General features: G+C 29.9%; 1 protein-coding gene across 1 annotated transcript in view; it reads left to right on the top strand.

Annotated features, from left to right (window-relative positions):
- Positions 1-1,511: 1,511 nt before the first annotated feature.
- The window catches only part of LOC124354681 (adhesion G protein-coupled receptor E1-like), a 42,963-nt gene continuing 22,296 nt past the window's right edge, over positions 1,512-22,178 (top strand). The window contains exon 1 of the mRNA XM_046805314.1: positions 1,512-1,623. Coding sequence (XP_046661270.1) covers positions 1,545-1,623 — 79 coding nt within the window. The 5' untranslated portion in view covers positions 1,512-1,544. The remainder of the gene's footprint in view (positions 1,624-22,178) is intronic.

Below are 22,178 nucleotides of genomic sequence, written 5' to 3' on the forward strand. Positions count from 1 at the left end.
AACTTATATACCAATTCTCAATGTCCTAAAATTTAAAGAAAATGTCACTATAAATTAAAGACTAATATAAAACCCATCTTAGTTCTATTTTGACAGATGTAGGATTACCGATCCGCGATATATATTTTCTTGATCGGGAACCAAAACAATATCAACTATGAAACGAAACAAACTAATAACTAAGTAAATTAGAATGGCTATAATTATAAACAGTTTCACGTATTTTCTTGATCGTGGCAACAAGGCAAACTTAAAATTGGCGTCGGAAATATAATTTACTTGAACCAGCAGTGGTCATAAACGTGTCACGTGTATTAAATTGCGTACAAATCAGCGGGTAATTGCTAGCAGTTCAGATACAAAAGACAGTGTAGTCTAGCTTTCACTATAAATTTAAAGAGTGTTATGAAACCTAAGTTGTCTTTTGACATAAGTAGGCCTCTTAGAAATATGTATTTTCTCAATCGGGAGAGATGGAAGATCAGCTTTGGAACAAACTGTAGTAAGACCTGAGTAATTTATAATTACCATAAATATACACTTTTACAATACTTTCTTTATCATGGGAAGAAGTAAAACTCAATATTGGTGTTGGAAATATAACTTAATCGATCCCGAAATGCAGGTGCAAAACCTATGAAATTGCATGGGAAGCTACAGGTAACTGCTAGTATATAATAAATAGAATAAAAATACTTAAAAGTGTATTTAGTTTAATATCGATAGAAAGTCAATACTTAATTCAGTAAAATAAATAAACATTATGTAAATGGTTAAAATGCAATAAAACATTTTATTAATAAATTGGAATACTTTTAAACAACGTTATAAAAAGTAAATAATTATAAATACTTACAAACAGTAAGGTATGCATTCAAATAATAATATACAAAATGTAACGGTTAAAATACTAAATGCTAAAATATTTTTTAAGAATCCCCAAGCTACAAAACCTACCTCCCCGCAGGTACAATCGATCCAACGACTTCGAGAGTGAAAATCCGAGACTCTCTCTTCGGATTCGATACGAACCTAAAATGTATGATACACTATATTAGCTATTCAGCTTCTACTCACGAAATAATAGATAGCTTAGTTAACTTTTTATGGATTCTCAGGAATAAAATTTGTAGTATGAGATAAATCTTACTAAACTTTATTAACCTATTTAAAATGAAAAAAGAGATCAAAACTAAAATCTAACAATACGATAAAAAAATTAATTTTATTTGTAAAGAAAGAGACATTTTTAAAATTTAATCAAAACTGAACAGAATTAATAATATAGCACGTAGTGGTTTTAAAATAATATTTTGGAGGTAGTAAATAGATTATTTATTACACATAAATGAAATAATGTAGCAAACACATATTCAAAAAAACTATCCAGATACCGACCATATCTTGCTAGTAATAGTAACGAGTTTTCCAAAAATGTGCAATCAATCAGTGGGTCATAAGTCGAGGTTACTTTCTGATAACAACTCTTTTTAAGTTTGTTATATCAGTCACTCAAGAGATGTGCTCAAAGTTAATTGTAAACTATGATGGAATCTACGTTTGTTATATTGCTCTCACTGTGTACTCCAATTCTAGGATTCTCCTTCAGTAACAACACTACAGGTATGTATAGTACGATATTATACATAATCTGTATAAACAGTATACTTAATATAACAATTAGTATACTATGAAAAAATATCTGTCAATATTCGAAGCGTTGCAGTCCACTCATTAAGGTTTTATTTGCGAAAAATTCCTAGTGAGCTGCATTTTTTAATACACCTTCATTATGGCGTTTTAATGGAGATGTGAAAAATCGACATTGATATCGTGCCGGCTACAAATGATGTTAGAGTCAAAAAGTCACGAAAATCAGTTTTTCACGAATATTTCGCGACGTATGGCTTGGAGGTCAATAAAGGTCATTATTCAAATTATTTCTCAAAGACTTATCTACAAAAACATGTCTCTTTCATTTTTCTATAAATTCAACCGTTTTCGGGCTAGAGTGCTGAGAAAGCACATTATGACGATGCACCATCTTTGAGGTAGAATGCAAGGCACGTTTTTTACATGGTTTCCCCCGTAGGCATAATCCATGATCTGTAATAAAAGTTTTTTTATGCTCAATAATTATTTATTTGTACATTGAAAAATAGGGGAGGAAAAGTTGTGTATAAAATGTTCTTTTATATTCATTTGTCGTCGATATCGATCACAAAAGATTGTGTTTAGTAGATCATCGGATGCTGGTATCAAAAAAGTTGTTATTGGCTGTAATATATTATTTTTCAACTCCCAACACAATTAATTTTATATCTTTTATCATTAATTTTATCTAACATCTGACTTGATGGTGAATATGAGTCGTGAATAATTGTAATGGAACAAATAAATTCTTTGTTTATCTATGCAGCTGTTTTTACAAATCGTAAAAGTTCATCACAAAGTATTTTAATTTTTTTCTTCGTACCACAAATTATTCAAAATATTAGCTGCAGTATCTTGAAAGCAAATCATATCAAAGATTTGCTTTTAGTGGTAATTACAATATTACTCCCATATCGAGCAATCAATTTTTTATAATTGACGTGTCATCTGGAACGTAAACTTCAATTAGATCTATCAACTCAGCCAATGTGAATTGACAATCGTCGTTGTATTCAATGTATTAGAAAACATTGTCCATAGCAATTCTGATATTCTCGTCCAATGGACGGCCTACATCACTCTTTTCACTAAGTAAAAAAAAATTGGAGAAACACTATCATGGTTATAAGTTTCGACAGAGACAAGGTCATGCTCAAAATTTACACGTTCCTTTACATTTCTTCCATACTTATCACTACGCGTCTCTGCAGCTTTAAAACTGTGTTTTTAAATGTAAGAGTACTCCCTTCTCTTATAGTACGTTTATATATTTTTTATCTATCTTTTTATTTCTTCACTTGCTTCTTCTTTCCACAAAACAGACATAATTTATTGAAATCAAAAGAATTCATTTTTTACGCGGTGATTTTGATATACTCGGCTCTTCTTGGCGTCTTTTCAAGGCCGCAATACTCAAATCGTTCGTATAAATTTTAAGACAATTGCTGCGAACATTTAAAAATGTCACAGTATTCTAATATTCAATGTTAATATCACTTCCAGCGACACTAGCTTTTTTTAATGTTTGTAGACTTGTCTAACTTCTACTACGTCACTACTTGATAACGATGCATTAAATATGAAACATTTATCACTCATTATGAAAACTGTTCAATAGCACAAAACTACGAAAATAACGTCTTTAACACTCAAGAAATATTTTTCAACTGAGCTAATCACAGTCCGACAGGGAGTAGCAGGTATAAAGGACGGGTCTTGTAACAAAAAGAACGGAACATCTGCCAGTGGAGGGCATTTGTATTATATATAGCAGATTTAACTAAGTTCCAAAACCTCTATAATATAAGTATATTTGTCACAATATATAAGTAAATTTGTGTATTATTAGTTTTAAGAAAACTTAAATACATTGATAAAAAGCAATAAAGTTCACGCCTTATATGTATACAGTACATAATACCCTATGTGAGTGCATTTTACTCGCTTTCTCAGCACTCTAGTCCGAAAACGGTTGACTTAACAGAAAAATACAAAAACATTTTTGTAGACAAACGTATGAAGAATAGTGTTTATAAAGACTTTTATTGATCTCCTAGAGATACGTCGCGAGATATTCGCGAAAAACTTATTTTCGTGACCTTTGGACTCTTATAACATTTGTAACCAGCATGATATCAATGTCGATTTTTCACATCTTCATTAAAACGCTATAATGAAGGTGTATATCAAAATGCAGGTCCCTGGGAATGTTTCCGCAGATTGAGGTTTAAAAATCCTAAAATTATTGGACTATTGATAATTATAAAGACATTGAATAGCACACTAACATGTGATTTTCAAACTCAGATATACACTAATATACATAATGGGTGATTCAAAAAGAGCGCTGGTTTTGATATATCAAATTAAGAGATTTATTTTTATGAAAATCTGAAATCAAATACATAAATATGTTCATCTGACCTTCCGATTTCATGTATGAAAAATAATGTCATGCATGTGTCCTCCTCTGCTACGCTGGCACGCAACAACTCTGTCCATGAAATTAGCCATGACTGCACGACAAGTTTCCACTTCAGTTTGGCCGACAACACGTCGAATTTCCTCCTTCAACTCATTGATGGTTCGGGGTTTATTGGCATAAACTAATGACTAATAACCCAAAAGATGAAAGTCACAAGGTGTTAAGTCACACGACCTTGGTGGCCATTGATGGTCGGAATTACGAGAAATGACGCGATCCTGAAAGCGGTCACGGAGCAACACAATTGTTTCACGGGCAGCGTGGCGGGTGGCACCATCCTGCTGAAACCACAACTGGTCAATCTCTATGTTATCCAAATGAGGCCACAAAAACTCCCTAATTATCATACGGTATTGGTCTCCATTCACTGTCACAGCTTGCCCTTCCTAATCTTCAAAAAAATAAGGGCCGATGACGCTGCTCGACCAAAAGCCGCACCAAACTGTCACTCGTTGTGAATACATTTCCCTTTCGTTAATAATGCGAGAGTTTTCTGAACCCCATTTACAGCAGTTCTGTTTATTAACAAATCCATTCAATTGGAAGTGCGCTTCATCACTGAAGATGATATTCATTGCGAAGTTTTCTTCCTCCTGCGAATTTCTCAATACCCAATCAACAAACTGTTGTCTCTTCTGGTGATCTGCCACTTTCAATTGTTGCGTCATCTGAATTTATAGGGGTGACATTTGAGATCGTACCGAAGATTTATCCGTACAGAAGAACATCTTAAACCCAATTGTTGAGAACGGTGACGTATTGATTTCGCTGGGCTAACAGCCACACTGTCACGAACCACCTCAATGTTCTGTTCAGTTCGGGCACAACGACGACGTCCAGAACTTTTGAGATCGACTGTTGAACCCGTTTCTTGAAACTTTTTCATGAGTCTGCGAACTGTTGATTCATTCGGTGCTTCATTACGTCCTAGAGTACCGCGAAGTCGCTTAACAGTAGCCGCATAACTCTCTCCACACTGATAAAACGTGTTCACTATTAACACTCGTTGCGCACAAGTTCTCCATGGTTAGAAACAGATTGCACTAATGAGAGAAATATCAGCTGCGTCAACAATCGGAATGTAGTCAGAAATAGAATCAAGGTCAAACATTGTTGCCAACCGATAAAATAAAATTTACCGGTCTTTTCAAAACCGGCGCTCTTTTTGAATCACCCTTTACATATATATATATATATATATATATATTATTGGAATTATATATATATATATATATATATATATATATATATATATAAATTAACACTGCCTCAGTCTTATAGTAGCAAATAATATATCTAATATGAAATAAAGAAATATTGACTGAATTTTCAAAGTTTATTAACATGTACTATTATACCGACGCTGTTACAAGTCTTTACTTTAATCAAACATTTATCACCTGTAGTTATCAAGTTGTTATTTACTTGATGATGACGAAGAGTATACATTTTCCATTTCTGACCTATATGAATATTTCATGACCTTACATAATATTTAACGTATCTCTTGTCATCATGTGATGTCAATGGTTACGCAATATTTCAGAAAGCCTGTTTGCATTCTTAAAATTATTATTCCTTATAACTTTATAACAAACTATAGATAGCCTTAGACGTGGTACTTTTCTTTACCTAAATTGACAATAATTTTATGTTCTTCAAGTGACTTTAAGGGCTAAGTGGACAAAAGTGTATTTCACACAATTTAATTCATATAAATTGTAATATATCTCATTTGGTAAAAATAACATATTTTCTGGAAAGTTTATAAATGGACGTAGTATTATTATTATTAGAATGTATTTCATATCATTTGTTGTTATGTTACAAAAAAGAAATTTTTTGTAATTAATTAATTGCTTATATATTAGATTATTTTTATTATTGACAGTTAAATGTGTGTTTTCTAATATAGCTATAGTATAGTAAAAATATGTTGCTTAGCTCACAGTAAAAGGAAATAATACAGTTAATTTTTAGAATATAAATATTTTTGAGAAACAACAGAATAAAACAAATAACAATGAAAGAAGTTCGACTACAAATTTTGTTCTCAACGTGGTCCATGGAGATAAGTTGTTTAAACTGAAACAACCATTATTCCTAAGTTTAAAAGTACAGAAACATTATTTAAACTTGAATACCATTGTGTGGTGTGTGAGTTCATCCAACCCATTAGAACATAAAAAAAAAAACAAAGTTTGAGAGCAACATCTTTCAAAGTTTTTTCAGCCTTCTTCAAATTTTATTAGTGGCTTTTTTCTCTTTATAGCCGTTGCTAGTGTTCCTGTTACAGTACTTCCTGTTGCAGCCATTAGCTACATCAATACCTTGATTGAAAGTGCAGTTATGTTATTCCACTGGTTGTATATAGCGTACAACCGATAATATACTGTCTAGCCTTTAAAGAACTGGCTATAATATAACGCCGACCTTAAAATTTGAGACCTCAAATCTTTAACACCGTTAATTTTTGTCTAAAAATCATTTTTGATATCTCATTTCAAGGATATGAATAATATACAACCAAACGATTTCTGTTTTTTCTTGAAAGCTAAATATATTTTGAACATTTTAAATGATCTAATAAAGCAAGTTTTAAACAATGTAGATAAAATCAAGTTTGCCGATAGTACTTATATATCCTGCTGACTATAGTTTTAACATTACTCAGGCTTGTAAATAATTAGTACTTCTATGCCTAGAAGGAGTTTTGAATCTGCAAAATTAATCAAAAAAGGTGTATGCTTTTCGTAATGGCATTAAATATGTTCATTTAAAAGTAGAGTTTGAGATTTCGCCGAATTCGAAATAAAATGTAAACAAGTTTATAATATTATTTTAATTTTGAATGCTTAATATTATTTAAACTACAACTTTAGTGACAGTGGCATGAATAAACTTTATTATTTTTTATTTAACATTTTGAATAAACCACATGATTTTACCGAAGCCCAAATCACACACTCTTTTCAAGAGGCCGCTAGAGTAAGTCTTTGGTCCACACCCACTCATGATTTTTGTATGTTACGAAAACGAATTTATAGACGTTGCCAAAGGATCCTGATACATCGTAGATCTGATCTAAGATTACAACCAGCATTAACTTGCACCGATAATGGCCTAAGTAAACTATTTCATAGCAATATATGTGAGCAATAGTTTCTTGATTTAGTCACTCAGAAATTTCATTAATTTTATTTATAATAAAGCAAAATTTATTATGAAATAATTGTTTTAATCATTACACATTATTTCTGCAAAATTAATTCTTTGGGTCAAGGCAAACGTATTAAGCAATTTTATGTCTTTTGATTAATTTTATTTGTTACAACAAGAATGGTTTTAACATAAAAACTTTAAATTTGGTATGAATACGTATGTTATCTTATCATAAAGCCATACACATTTTCAAGTAGAAAAGCCATATAAAAATTGTGCCAATTTGCAACGTCGGTATTATATGACGGTTAGACATCAATGTAGATAGACGTAAAAATTGCTCAATTTTATTACAAATCCAATGATACCTAGTTAAAACGATAAAGTAAAGAACAAAATAAATACGTTTTATGCAAAATGATTTCATTTTAACTATACCTACTAACTATACTATACATACGTATATTTCTTATCTACGTTGGAATAGTTCAAGTTCAGTTCTTTGATGTAATGTTTTTTTTAATAAAAAATTAAATTAACACATATTAAAAAAGTATTCTTAATTTTAATAATAAATATTTATTTGTAAATAGTTTATTGCAGTGAATGTATACACTAATAAAAATAATACACAGAAAAACATAAGTCACAAGCTGATTTACAAGCAATAATAGGTTAGCTGTTAATTAACTATTTAATGTTAAACAAAACTATCTGATTCTAATAAAATACTTGTTTTATTAAATAGCAACCTTAAAAATCAAGTAGTGTACAATTTTAGTTACACCTAAGTTCGTAACTGTTGGTATGATAATGGAAGATTATTTACCTCAAAGGAATATAATATATATTCCTTTTATAGGAAAGCTAACTTTAATCCTAATGAATCCCGAATATTCCACGTCAAACATGTTCTAAATTAAACCCCATTTAATTCTGACTGCTCTCCACAGCAGATCCAAGGAAATAGACAGTTAAAATGTATCATATATCATACTAGGCGTAAGAATGTCTGTAACAATAGTACAGTAGTAGCCGGACTTTTTATTTATATACACACTTTTTCAATATATATACTATATTGAAGTACACACTTCGTACATATATATATATATATATACATATATATGTATATATATATATATATATATATATATATATATACGAAGTTACACATACACCCACACGCACACACACACACACACACACACACATATATATATATATATATCTCGGGGTCTCAGAGTCCGAAGTTTTTGGGTCTTATTTTACCACTACCGGATACCCAGGCTACTACTACTACTACTACTATATATATATATATATTATCTCAATAAACTTTGAATCGCAAAAAGTACTTGCTCAATTCAATTATTTTGTATTTGGCCGTATCTCTTTATTGAAATTAAATAAGGCTATTGCCATTTATACAATGTAATATATATATATATATATATATATATATATATATATATATATATATATACTAATCACTGTATTGAATAGAAGAAAACAAAAACCTTTTTTCACTTCTATATTTCGGGGGATTTAATACCCCCGTCTTCAGGAAGTCTTAAATAAAAACGAATACAAAACTATAACATGTAAACTAGAATTAATAAAACATAAATGTAAACACAGTGCATAACATTTGATAAAGTCCAGCTGACGTGAAATTTTTCTAATTTAATCTTGTTGGAACAGTTGATTTTTATCAAAGGTGGAATACAACTTGTAATTTATGGCAAATTTTGAATGTTATAAAATTATTTAAAAAGTTATTATAAATTTAGACCAAATGGATTTTTAATTTTTTAATTTAAAACACTCTTCAATTTTGTCCTGTTTGTGTTCTAGACAATGTCTTTCCAATGGCTTATCTTCATCTTTATGAAAAATGTCAAACCTATGCCCTGTCATACGGATTCTTAAATGGTTCGATGTTTGGCCAATATATTGTTTGGAGCAAAACTTACAATTAATTTGGTATATTAAATTTTTTGAATTACAGTCAATTTTGCCAATTATAGGATAGGTCATTCCGGTACTACTGCTATTGAATTCTCTTGAAGAACTCATAATTTTACATGTTCCACATCGTGATTTTTTACACGGATCACATCCATTTCTTGTATAGTTGATAGATTTTGGAACTAGTGTGTTAACAAGCTTGTTTTTAAAATTTGGAGGTCTTCTAAAAATAACTCGAAGTGCTTTTGAAATAAAATTTGAAGTGTCAGGGGAGCTTTGAAGAATATTAAATCCAACTTTTATAATAGAATTATTTTTGTGTAGACCAGGGAAGAATTGAGTAATAAATTTAGGTTCTTTTGAATATATATATATATATATATATATATATATATATATATATATATATATATATACAGTATAAATATACAGGGAGTCCAAAAAGTCCCGGGTCGGTTAAATATTTTTAAAAATATTTAAAATAGAGCTACAAAACCTTACAGAAAGTTACTGGACATAAAAATCTATTTTATCACATATTCAGTGATCCGCTACTTCCTCTGGGGGGCGGCCCGCTAGGAGTTAGAAGAAAATCTTAAATGTAAGCATAGGTTGATATGCATATCAAATAAAAGGTCTTTATTAGTAGAGTACATAGCCGTAAACCAGACCTCAAACCGATAACCAACTGAGTCAAAAATGACAGCCGTTCAAAGATGGCTAGAGTTTGCAACTTCGGTTAATGTAAAAAATACACATCTTATAGATAGTCGACAATAGATTTTTTTATGTCCAGTAACTTTGTGTAAGGTTTAGCTCTATTTTAAATATTTTGAAAAATATTTAACCGACCCGGGACTTTTTGGACACCCTGTATATATATATATATATATGTGTGTGTGTGTGTGTGTGTGTGTGTGTGTGTGTTTGTGTGTGTGTGTGTGTGTTTTTTTTTGTTTGTGTGTGTTATACACATTTTTTCTTAACGAGTTTCAGCAGTGGGGAGTTCTTAAATCACCGGAAGAAAAAAATTTATCATTCTGTAATAGCGAGTATGTGTCAACATAAAGTAGCAGTAAATGTCTGGACTTTTAATATGAGATTTATGATTAGTATCATATAATTCACCTAACTTTCACCTAACCAACGTATATAAGGGATGGTCTCCCTGATTAGCTTGGTAATCTCCCATTGCAAATCACAAGTTAGAAATGGATTGACAATAACGGGGCTCCAGCTCATTATTGTCCATTGTCTGAAAGAAACTAAATAATACATTTGGCCAGATGCTGATTAGACGACAAGGACCAGTTCAGTGGCCTGCTCAATCCCCTTCCTCACGCTCTTGTTCACAGATAGTCCAAGTAATAGGCGCACGGGATAGATGGTTGGGAGGAGGAGCTTATTTTAGAGAACGAAGGTTGGGGTTCCTTTAGTGCCCACCCTAGGTGCTTCAGGGACCCATTTTTAAATAAAACTTGTAACTTTTAAATTAACTTTTGGGAAATGAGGAATAGTTTTAAAGTTATTTTTAAAAATCTTGGATTTGAGTATAACAAACCCTATATAATATAAAACTGTATTATAATGTCTAATTTATAGTGTTGCAAATATTATCAGGAGAAAAAATTACTAAATTAAACCCATATTAATAATAGTCTGTTTTTATTAAAGTAAATTGATATTCAAAATAAACGTGTTAGTAGCTCTTTTAAATCCATAACAGAATGACAGCGCATAGGTGAGGTTAATATTTTAATGAATGGCTAGTACAGCATCGGCCGTGTGCTTTGATCGCTGGCCCATCTGTACCTGTGGGGCTGCATGAAGGACCTTGTATACATTGCAACCATTCAATGCTGCAATTATTCAGGAGAACGACCGACTAGTATTTGAAAAATATCGACGGAACTTTGGATCAGCGGGTTAGGTAATGTCATACAGAGATACAAGCCATTACTTGGAACATTTTTGTAAAATAAATGTTTTACTTTTTGTATCAATGTTGTTGTTACTAGTTTTTATCAAATGGGTTTTTGTCTGAAAAGGGGTCACTGTCTGAAATATACAAAGTTTATGTGTAACATATTATCATATAAATATAAGTAATTCCTTATTCCATCTGAGAAATATATAAATTGTACTTTAAAGTGTTTTATATTATGATGTTTTTTCTTATTATACTTCATTAATTTTAGTAAATCCACCACTATTTCAGATTTTGCATTAAACTTTGAATTTCATTTACTATCATCAGGAGCGTTCTTCTTTTATTGCGCAACTAATATCTCTCAACAAATCTTTTTTATTCAAGTTTGAAATAGCTATACTAACAAACATTGAAAATTCATATGTTTATACGATAACATATTTTACATTCCACAACTAATTTAAAATTGCTATCTCAATGCGTTCTAGAGATATAATAAATACTCACGAGAAACAGACTGACAAACAAAAACAAATCTGCCGTAGGCCAGTGTTTACATTGTGAAATATGTTTGCCCGGACTCAAGGAAAACATTTAGAAAACATTTCTAGATAATTTCGGAACGCGCTGTATAATATAATATATTAGAATAAAATATACTTTCATGTGTTATTCTTGAGTAATTTTTGTACAATGATTCTTTGGATATATGAATTTTATAACTAATTATATATATATATATATGTATGTATATAAATATATTTATATATATGTATGTATATATATAAGTAGATAGTAATATGGGGTTCCTGGCGCACTTTCGGAGCCGACCGAAAAGCAATGTAAAATACTGTTCAATGTACCATAAAGGAAGCTGAGAAATAACACAGCAAATCTCAATGAAAAATTAACCGAATCTACAGTCGTTCGTCTCCAAAAGCGATCGGTACATTACTCTGAGGAATGAAAAATTAACCAAATCTGAGCTTCTACTTTCTTAAGCTGTGCTTTGTAAAATGTTGTCAAATCTGCTACGAATAAAGGAAAAATCTTCGAAATCTTAATAAAATTTAATCAATTTAAAACATTTTTACTAAAAACATACTTTAATAAAAAACTTTTCTACTAAATAAACAACATGAACTCACCAAGCTCTCTTCAGTTTCTAGCATTAAAACAGTGCAACAAAGATGAATTCAGTGAATTGCCGGTTTATTCTCAACAACAGTTGATACCGTCTTTAAATGAAACAGAATTAAAAGAACTTGTAGAGTCTTTTGCAGAAAAAACGTCTAATGGAGTGTTTTACTATCGGCAAAAAACTAAAAAAGTAAGGGATTACATATTTAATATAATTACGAAAGATATTGAAAAGAAAGTAAAAAATAAACAAACAGAGAGTTTTCATCGTTTTTTTATGACATTTTTCCCATATTATACGTCCTTTCAAGATAATCAAGACTTAATTGATGAATTTCTTAGGAATTTTTGTAAGTATCAAGATTTATCAACACAATTCATTAAAGAGCATTATAGAATTTTTCTTATAGAATATAGCCACATTTTGTGTGAAACAAAAGGTATTACTGTAGATAATATTCCATGTGATTCCTATGAAGAAAGACACCAACTATGGTTATCAAAACAGTACTATGACGTGGGGAGGGACTGCAAGTTTTAGAGTTAAGACTTTATTCTACAAAGTTAATTGTTATAATTTCTTTATCTTTAATAGTCTTCTTTCCAGTAACAATCAAGTGTAATTTTTCATTTTTGTTTAATTCTTTAATCTTTTTCTCATCCAAAACAGTCAAAAATCTGTTCGGCAAGTGTACTTTACAATCTTCCAACTCGGCAATTATTGTAAACCCGAATTTATCTTTCATTTTCTCCAAATTCAAAATTTTGTATTTCTTATTTTCTTCCAATTCATTTAACTTCTTATACTCTTTAAACTTACATTCTCCAATATCATTTAACTCTTTCAAGAACTCCATTTAAATAGAAAAAATTTAAAGACGGAAAAAATGAAATTTGCTAACAATCACTCGAGAAGTCGGGGAGAATGTGAGTAAAACCGCATTCTTTTCAAGAGGTTCCTCGTTTAATTTCTCCAAATGTACTATAAAATCATGGAGGATTTCTGGTTCAAAATCATAAACAAATTCTACATCTAGATAATAAAAAAATACAGGTAATATCTTTTCATAATAAACGTGTGTATCGATACCTACAAACCTAATGTATTCTTTGAAAAGGAAAATAATTTTGTCAATGGTTCCAAGAGATAAGTAAAAATTTTTATTCTGTTTTCTAAATTCTGTAACAAATTTTGTTTGCTTCTTGTCTCCATATTGCAATTTTGTAAGCAGGTTATTCAAATGTGTTAATTTATTTCGAAATTTCTTAGGTTTAGGTCTTTCTAACAAAATTAAATTACAACCTCTACAAACTAAATATCTTTTATCGATAATTTCTCCTCTATTAGAACACTTGTAACAGTTGGCATTATACTCTTCCATTTAAACAAAAAAAGATTTTTTTTATAAATGGAGATTATGGAACTAAGTCTACCGAGATATAAATTTTTCAGCACAAATGTTTATGTTTATATTTCAACTACCGAGATAAAGAGAAATGATTTTATTTTATTATTCAACTATTTAGGATATTTTGTATATGATTACAAAGATTATTCCGGAAGAAATCGAGATTTTTCATCAGCGAAAGAGTATATTTTTTAAGTTTTAGAAGGAATGAAAGAGAATAATATGAATTTAGCAAATTATTTTTCTTAAATAAAAAACTTTTCTACTAAATAGTCACCAAACAACATGAACTCTCCAAAATCACTTCAGTTTCTAGCATTTAAAGAACTTACCACAGGAAATAGTTATAAAGACTTCTTTGAATTACCTAAATATGTTAATCAAATGTTGATATTTTCCTTAAGTGAAAACGAATCCTTAAATGAAAACGAATTCAGAGAACTTTTAAGTACTAAAAAGTGTTCAATGCAATTTATTACAGACAACTTAGATAGTATAAATATGTTAAATGTAATAGGAGATTTTAAATTAAATAATAGAAAAATAAGAAAAATATTCCGATTTTTACAAAATAAACTAAAACACCAACAATCTGACATTTTTCATCGCTTTTATGCTAAATTTCATTGTTTATTTGTTGAAATGTTGAGAAGACAATATCCATACTGGCCAAGGAATATGCATACAGCTAGTTTTTTAACAAGTCTTTGTAAACAACAAGATTTATCAAAGGAATTTATAAGAGATCACGCTTTTGTTGTAGATTGGGATAAATTATATGGAAAAAACATTTACGAAACAGATATATTGTGTGTGTGTGATTCTGACGAAGAAAAGAGAAACGTTTGTCATTCAGCAATTCAATACGATATAATGAAAGACATACAAAATGAGTGTTGTTAGTGTGCGTGTTTTTGCGATATCTACTTAACTTCTAAGAAATTGGGAATGGGAGAAGAAGAAAGGTATCATATGTTTTATTTCAATCAACTCTAGATTTGTGACGTCTGCTGTGAGCGTTTGTACCACTAACGCTTGACCTCGAATCTCATTTTATTGAAACATGTGAGAGGCGTTTGTGTCACTAACGCTTGACCTTGCTTTGCACACGCCGTGTGTGGTACAAGGACAGTAGTGACACCAAACAATGACCTTGCTTTTCTCACGCCGTGTGAGACAATGAAATCACTGTAAAAACACTTAATTCTGTATTACAAATGAACACTTTACATCACTATTTTCACACAATGTTTTATCACAGTTTAGAATGTCTACACAAATTCACAATCTTCTTGTAACGTCTTTCTTCGAGTCGCAAATATAAAAGTAACTTATAAAATATAATAACACTATGAATGGCAACGCCCAGTGGAACACTTCACTTCACTTTTAACAAGAAACACAGAACATCACACAATCTTCTTACTTCATATAAAGTCTATATCTTCTTTCTTCAACTCACAAATACATTAGAATCTTCTAAATGATGATATATCTTGTTAAATTTCGTTAAAATAGAGGAGGATCAAGCATGACTGGCTATACGTGGCCAACGCCCATGATGAAAATTTTTTCCGTGCGATAAACGATTATGAATATCGAAGTTTTATCGATAATAAAAATCGATGGTTGCAATCGATATTAGAACTGTTATAGTTTCCAATGTATATTAAATAAGTGAATATCAATATTTATTTCAAACCTTGTTGTTCAAAAACCACTCAACCGATTTTAACGAAATTTGGTACACATATAGTAAATACTTAACTCTTTCGACTTAACTTATCCATAAGGGTGAAATCATCCCCTATTTCTTAATATTCAAAGAAAAATAAAAAAATTTTATCGGAAAAATCTGAAACTTCAAAAACAAGCGAGTTCAACTTAAAATTTCATGAAAATAACAAAATTTTCAAAATCTACCCCAATCATCCCTTATCTTTAAACTCTTATATCTCCAGAACTATTGGAGCTTTTTTGATGAAATTTGGTATATAGGATCAGTAAATATTAAAGTATTTTTTAAAATCACCACTTCCGGTCCATGACCTTGAAATAGTTTTTTTCCTAATATCATCCCTATTTTTCAAAATTTTTTAATGCAATTTAAAATGTATACTTTTATCAATGTCTTTAACAATTCTGTAAAGTTTTAAAACTATCCGACGAATAACGCGATTTTTACTGAATTTCTCTAATATCGTTCTTAATCACATCATAGGCTAAAAATTTCTCAGAGACAACAACATAACAAATCGCGTTTGTAACAGCTTTTTGAAAATCTATATTGATAATTATATCGTTCTTTGAACCAGAAATATTTGTCAAACTCTTTGTTGTATCAATGACATAAATAGGTCTATTCGCTAAAAATTCTTTAGGATTGTAATACATTTCCTTATTATTACAGTAAACTTTCTTAAAATCTTGATACATCTGATACATGATTCTGAAAAGACCTCCTGAAATGTTTAAATTTTGTAATTCATCTGGATAATAAGAACCGTTCAATTTTACTCTGATATTTTTTACATCCAAACTATCAAACTTTGAAGGATTTTTTTCTTGATTATTCTGTCTACCTGTTTGAAAACCTATGATAACGAACTTGGGATTGAAGATATTTCTATAAATATTTGTGATATCGAACGAATAAGTTGTTCCGGAAATACCTTTTTGTTCAATACATTGCCAATCTAGAAAATTAAACATAATGTTTTGACTTTTTGTAATTTCATCAATCAATCTAATTTTACTCGTGGTTTTATAATCAATCATTGGAACTCTAATAAAAAAATCTGTAATTGTTATTTTTCCATCAACAGGCATAACATTTCCAGTTGCAGTCTTCAGAATCACATCATCGTCTTCTGCTCTTATAAAACTTAGATAAAATCCTCCTTTATAGATCGGAATAGTAACATTTTCAAAAAATCCTAATCCAAAATGAGATAAATTTCCAGCTGCTTCAAAAACACCAAATTTAAAATCTGATTCAAAGCCATTAGAAGTTTGAGAAATAACATCACTTTTTGAATACGAAATAGTTCCTTTAATAGTGCTTAATTGACCACAGTTTTCGACTTCTTCTATCAATTTATTGTGTTTTCTTACTTCAATCTTAGAAAATAAAAACGGTATAAAATTATCGATTAATCTAACATTATCAGTTCCAAGATATGCTTGACCATCTTGTTTTGTTAAAGTTCCAGAAATATAAAACTGGAAGTTAGACGAGCAAAAGTTATCTCCAAAATCAATATTAAACTCAGTTCTTTTATTCGGTTCATTCAAATGTTGTTTACTAATTGGATAGAAATTTTTAAACTCCGCCCTTTCAATATCACTAGCATATTTTCTGTAGTCCGCCATTTAATAAGAGAAAATTTAGAAATTTTAAACATCATGTATCATTTTTTCATCGATCTAATGTACGTTTTTATAAGAAAAGATATAAATTTTAGTAAAATAATTAAAAAGATTAGAGTCATTTTTAATGATCTACTTCGTCATATTCAGGATTCTCTTCCTTAAATTTTGCGATCTCGGTCACATATTTCAATAAAATCTGCACAGGATAGTAACCGCTATCTATAATATTGTTCCAATCAACTGTATCTTTATTTTCATCCAAAAACTTTATACTCAAGTGTTGATAGAGACAAAGAACAGACATATGATCTTTTAATTGATAATGTATATTTTCTTGAATGAACTCTGATGATAAAGTTTGATATTTAGCAATGTTATACCAATTCAATTTGTTTACGTATAATCTCATCATATCTTCGGATAATTCATATTTTTGAGAAATGTCATCCCAATGTTCTTTTTTCAAATCTCTTTCGTGTTGCATTATAAAAAGATCGAAAGCACTGTAATGTCCCGCCATCTCTATTTATTAAGAAAAAATTTCAAAATCAAGTTTTTATAAATTGGCTCTTTTTAGCGTTACATTCAGCACATTTTCCAGATATTCTCTTAACTCCGTTAATGTTTGCATAGTATTTTATATCGTTTGTGGCAGTTTTCTCTTTGCACCTCACACAGTATATGAGCGCCATTTATATAAGGAAAATTAGTCATCGTAACCACCTACTCCATTAAATCTGTTGTCGATGTTTTCAAAAGTTTTATCGACATCTTCTTTAAATTTATTAAAGTTTTCTTCTAGTTTATTTACTTTATCGAGATATAAATCGTTGTATTCAACGAGTTTATGATCAATATTCTCAAAAGTTTTTGTGGCATCTAAACTAAACTTATCAAAAGACTGCTTATTTTTTATAACTTTTTTCATTAATTTCGCCAAAGTTTTCTTCTAGTTTAATTAATTTATCATGAAGTAAAGATTGATTAGTAACTACTCTTTTAAAAACTTCACCATTTTTTCTATCGGTTTCATTAAAACCCTCTTGAAATTTAGCGAAATCTTCCAAAAAGTTTGTTATTTTTCCATAAAGATCGCCTTTATATAGATTGAAATTTTCCTCAAAATTTGTAAATTTTTCATCACAATTTTCTATAGATCTTTTACTTCTCGCTTCAAGTTTTTCATAGACTTCTGTTGTAAAATCTTTAACATGCTGTTTATGATTCTCATAATTTTGTTTTAGTTCATTAAACATTTTAATAGGATCTTCTAATTGAATCATTACAACAACATCAAATGGATTAATTCCTTTACTAACACCGCTAATTCTTTTTCCTTTAAAATCTAAGGCATTTTTAACATTCGGATCATGTAAATCAACAATATCGATGTTTTCTGATAATTTTAGAGGTTTTAAAATTTGTTCTTTAACAACAACATCATGTTTGTCAATACCAGGTCGAACACCGACAATTCTTTTCTTATTAGCCAAACTAACATAATTCTTTTCAACTTTGATCGCTTCAGTAATTTCATCAGCTTTTTCGATGTGAGACATTAAATTGGTAAATAATTTTTTTACACCATCATCAACTTCTTTTTCCAATGTTTTTATTTTATCAGCAACTTCATTTGAACTCATGAAATTTACAAGTTTGTTATCATATTCTGCTTTAAAATCTTCAATCTCGACAGCAAACATATCTGAATCTGGAAGGTTTTGTAATACATTTTCTAACTTGTTATCAAACTCATTTCTCAAACTATCAAAATTCAAACTATTATGTACATTTTGAATAATTTGTGTTCCAAATACGTCAAAAATATTTTGTGAATCCATATTTATTAAGCAATAATTTGTTAACAACTTCTTTAAAATCTTTACCAGTACTCAGTTCATTCAAAACAAAAACACATAAATGACCACAAATTGGGGGATCTTTATAGTCTTGAATCTGAGAATCATTGTAGTAGACGCTTGATTTTTTCAAATATTTAATCAATTCTATAGGTGGTTTGTCCTCAATTCTTCCCTACGAATCAAAATAACATGCATTCTTATCATTTTTATAATAACAAATCCAATGCGTTCCACTTCCCATAATCGAGTCTAAATTCACAATTCCACATTCAAATTTCTTAACTTTTTCAGGTAATGTATCTCTCATGAAGATTCCTCTAAAATGTTTAATATTTTTGCAGATTTCTTCCAATTCCCTGAATGTTAAAGGTTTAAATTTTTTTTTCAATGTTTGATTTCACGTAATTCAAAGTTTTTTCATCTAATCCAGATCCTGTAACATCTTCCAACTCTTTATCTAACCAATTTAAAATGTTTTCGAACAATAGGAATCACATCCTTTTTAACGATTGGAGCAGCTTTACGAACATAAGGAACAACATTTTTAACAACTGGAATATTTTCTCCAAAATCTAATAAATCTTTCAAAAGTCCACCATTTTTAAGTTCTTTCAACTGATTATAAGAAATTTCTATTCTGGTTCCTTTATTGTTTTTCTTATGTTTTTCGAGTTTATTGTATTGTCTATTTGTTAAAAATATCTTATCTTCGCCATTTTTTAGTTGATCTATTTTAAATTGAATACTAACGGGTATTTTCTTCTTAAAAGCGGATTTTATTTTTTCTTTCTGATTTTTGCTGAAATTTACGTTCACCTCCATTTATATAGTTAAAATTTCAAGTTCTCTTCGATTCCCATTCCTAGTTTTCTCTTCAAAAACATTGCTCCAGCTGTTGGAAGTGCAACAAATCTTTCACCTAATCCAGCATCTTTTGATAAAAATCTATCCATTGCTTTATCTTGCAAAACTTTATCTGCTATATGTCTGGAATTTGTGTCTCTATGTTTTGCATAAAAAATATCGTGTTCCATAGCAGCTTGATCTAATTTATTTATACCAGGATCTCCTCTTTTTAGTCTTTTTTCGAGTTTTGTGCCAGGCCCCAGATACTGATAAGTTGGTACGTGTAATTCAAAAGGTAAATTGTTGATAAAATCATTCAAAAGTCCGCTACCTTCAATCATAGATGAACTTATTGCCGGCAAAACTCGTTTTAAATATTTAATTCCATCAGGTTTTTCAATCATTTCATCAAGTTTGTTCGAAATAAAATCTTTAATCGCTTTCTTTTCGTTCAAAAAATTGTTGTTTCCAGCCTTTTCTTGAGCATAAATATATTAAAGATATTAATAATTCCATCGAGTTTTGTCAAATCGTCGATATATCTGTATTCAATCTTATTATCACTGTATTTTCTCACACCTGATCCTTCGATTCTTTTTTCCCAAATTGGTTTAATCAAATTGAGATATTTTTTACCTTTACTTGACTTTGGTTTCTTAGTTGATGGATCATGGTTTTTGTAAATTGAATCAGATTTCCATAAAATTTCAGTATACTTTTTCAAGTCTTCTTCAGAATATAAACCGTCTTTTGGAACATCAGTGCCTGTTAATAATCTCCATAAACCTTGAGTTCCTTCATATGTTTTTTCATTAATAATGATATCATTATGCTCAAAATTCACGGGCAAATTTCCAATCATAAAACTTTTCTTTTTTCTGTCCCAATACAAACCAAATTTATCATCCTTTGCTCTAGGAAGAAATTTTTTACCAATTTCACCAATTATTATATCCGTTGTTCCAGGACTTATTGGTTCAACTATGGTAGAGTCTTCAATGATTCGAGGTCTAAATGGTGTTGAAGATGGTAATTTTGGCAATTCAAACTCAGATTCTGGTATCGAAATATCAGCAAATTGTCGTACAACTGGAACCAAATTCATCAAATTTTGATTATCGCTTAAAACATTTTCAATTTTGCCCTCAACATTTTTTATTGCAGAAGTTACAGGTTGATTAATTTTTTGAATAAGTTCCTGTTCTTCTTCATCCATTCGAATCTGTTCTTTAAATTCTTTGATTAATTACTTTTCGATTTGATCAAGTTTTTTCGCTTCTTCAGAAGTTACGTTCGCCATTTATTTAGGAAAATTTTGAAACGTGAACGTGGAACGTAAAAACGTGAACACGAAACGTGAACACGGAACGTAAAACATGAACGTGGAACGTGAACGTGGAACGTGGAAACGTGAACACGAAACGTGGAACGTGAAACATGAACGTGAAACATGAACGTGAACGTGGAACGTGAACGTGGAACGTAAAAACGAGAACACGAAACGTAAACGTGAACGTAAAATCATGAAAACAACTAGATTATCACACGTTTATATTGGAAAATTTATTCAAATATTTACCATTTTTAGGCTTCAAAGTTAGATTAATAGTTAAAAATCCATAGTCTTCTTTCCAAATTTTATCACACAATTCATTAAAGTGGTTAAAACTCATATCAGATCCCACATAATTGTTGTAAATCTTTCTCGAATAGTGATCGTCTTGCTTAAAAACACACAACATATTCAAATTATTTCTAATAACTTGTTTATCAACCTTTGAAAAGCATTGAGAAAGATAGATACAAGATATGTTTTTGTGACGAGACATTACGAAATATTCCTTAATAACGTCCTGATTTTCCAAAATACAATCATCAAAAACGATTAACGAATTGGGTTTACATTCGCTTAACGGAACTATGTCCTCAGAAGCATTATAAAAATATGATATTTTCTTACTTAAGTTCTTCTCAATATTTTCAAATCTTTCTTGTAATTTTTTATAGGCGTCTTGTTCTAAAGATTTACTAAAGACGTACAAATTGGAATAAGGAATCAACCTATTGTAGATAAAATTCAATAATAAAGTTGTTTTTCCACATCCACTTGAACCAACAATTAACAATCTGATTGGTTGATCTTTCTTATTTTCTTCAAACGTTTGAAGTTTTATCTGATCTTTTTGCTTTAAAAATTTCTCCATTTAAATAGAAGATTTTCATCTTGAAGCAACGCTTGCGAAAATGAAGCTGTTCAAGTTGACTTCAGAAAGCTCTAAATTAGTTTTAAACTTGGAACATCCTATACACTTAGAGGAAGAATCAAATTATTTTATCGGTTTAAGCGG

Source organism: Homalodisca vitripennis, chromosome 2 (genome assembly GCF_021130785.1).
Source record: "Homalodisca vitripennis isolate AUS2020 chromosome 2, UT_GWSS_2.1, whole genome shotgun sequence".
In the NCBI taxonomy this organism is placed as follows: Eukaryota; Metazoa; Arthropoda; class Insecta; order Hemiptera; family Cicadellidae; genus Homalodisca; species Homalodisca vitripennis.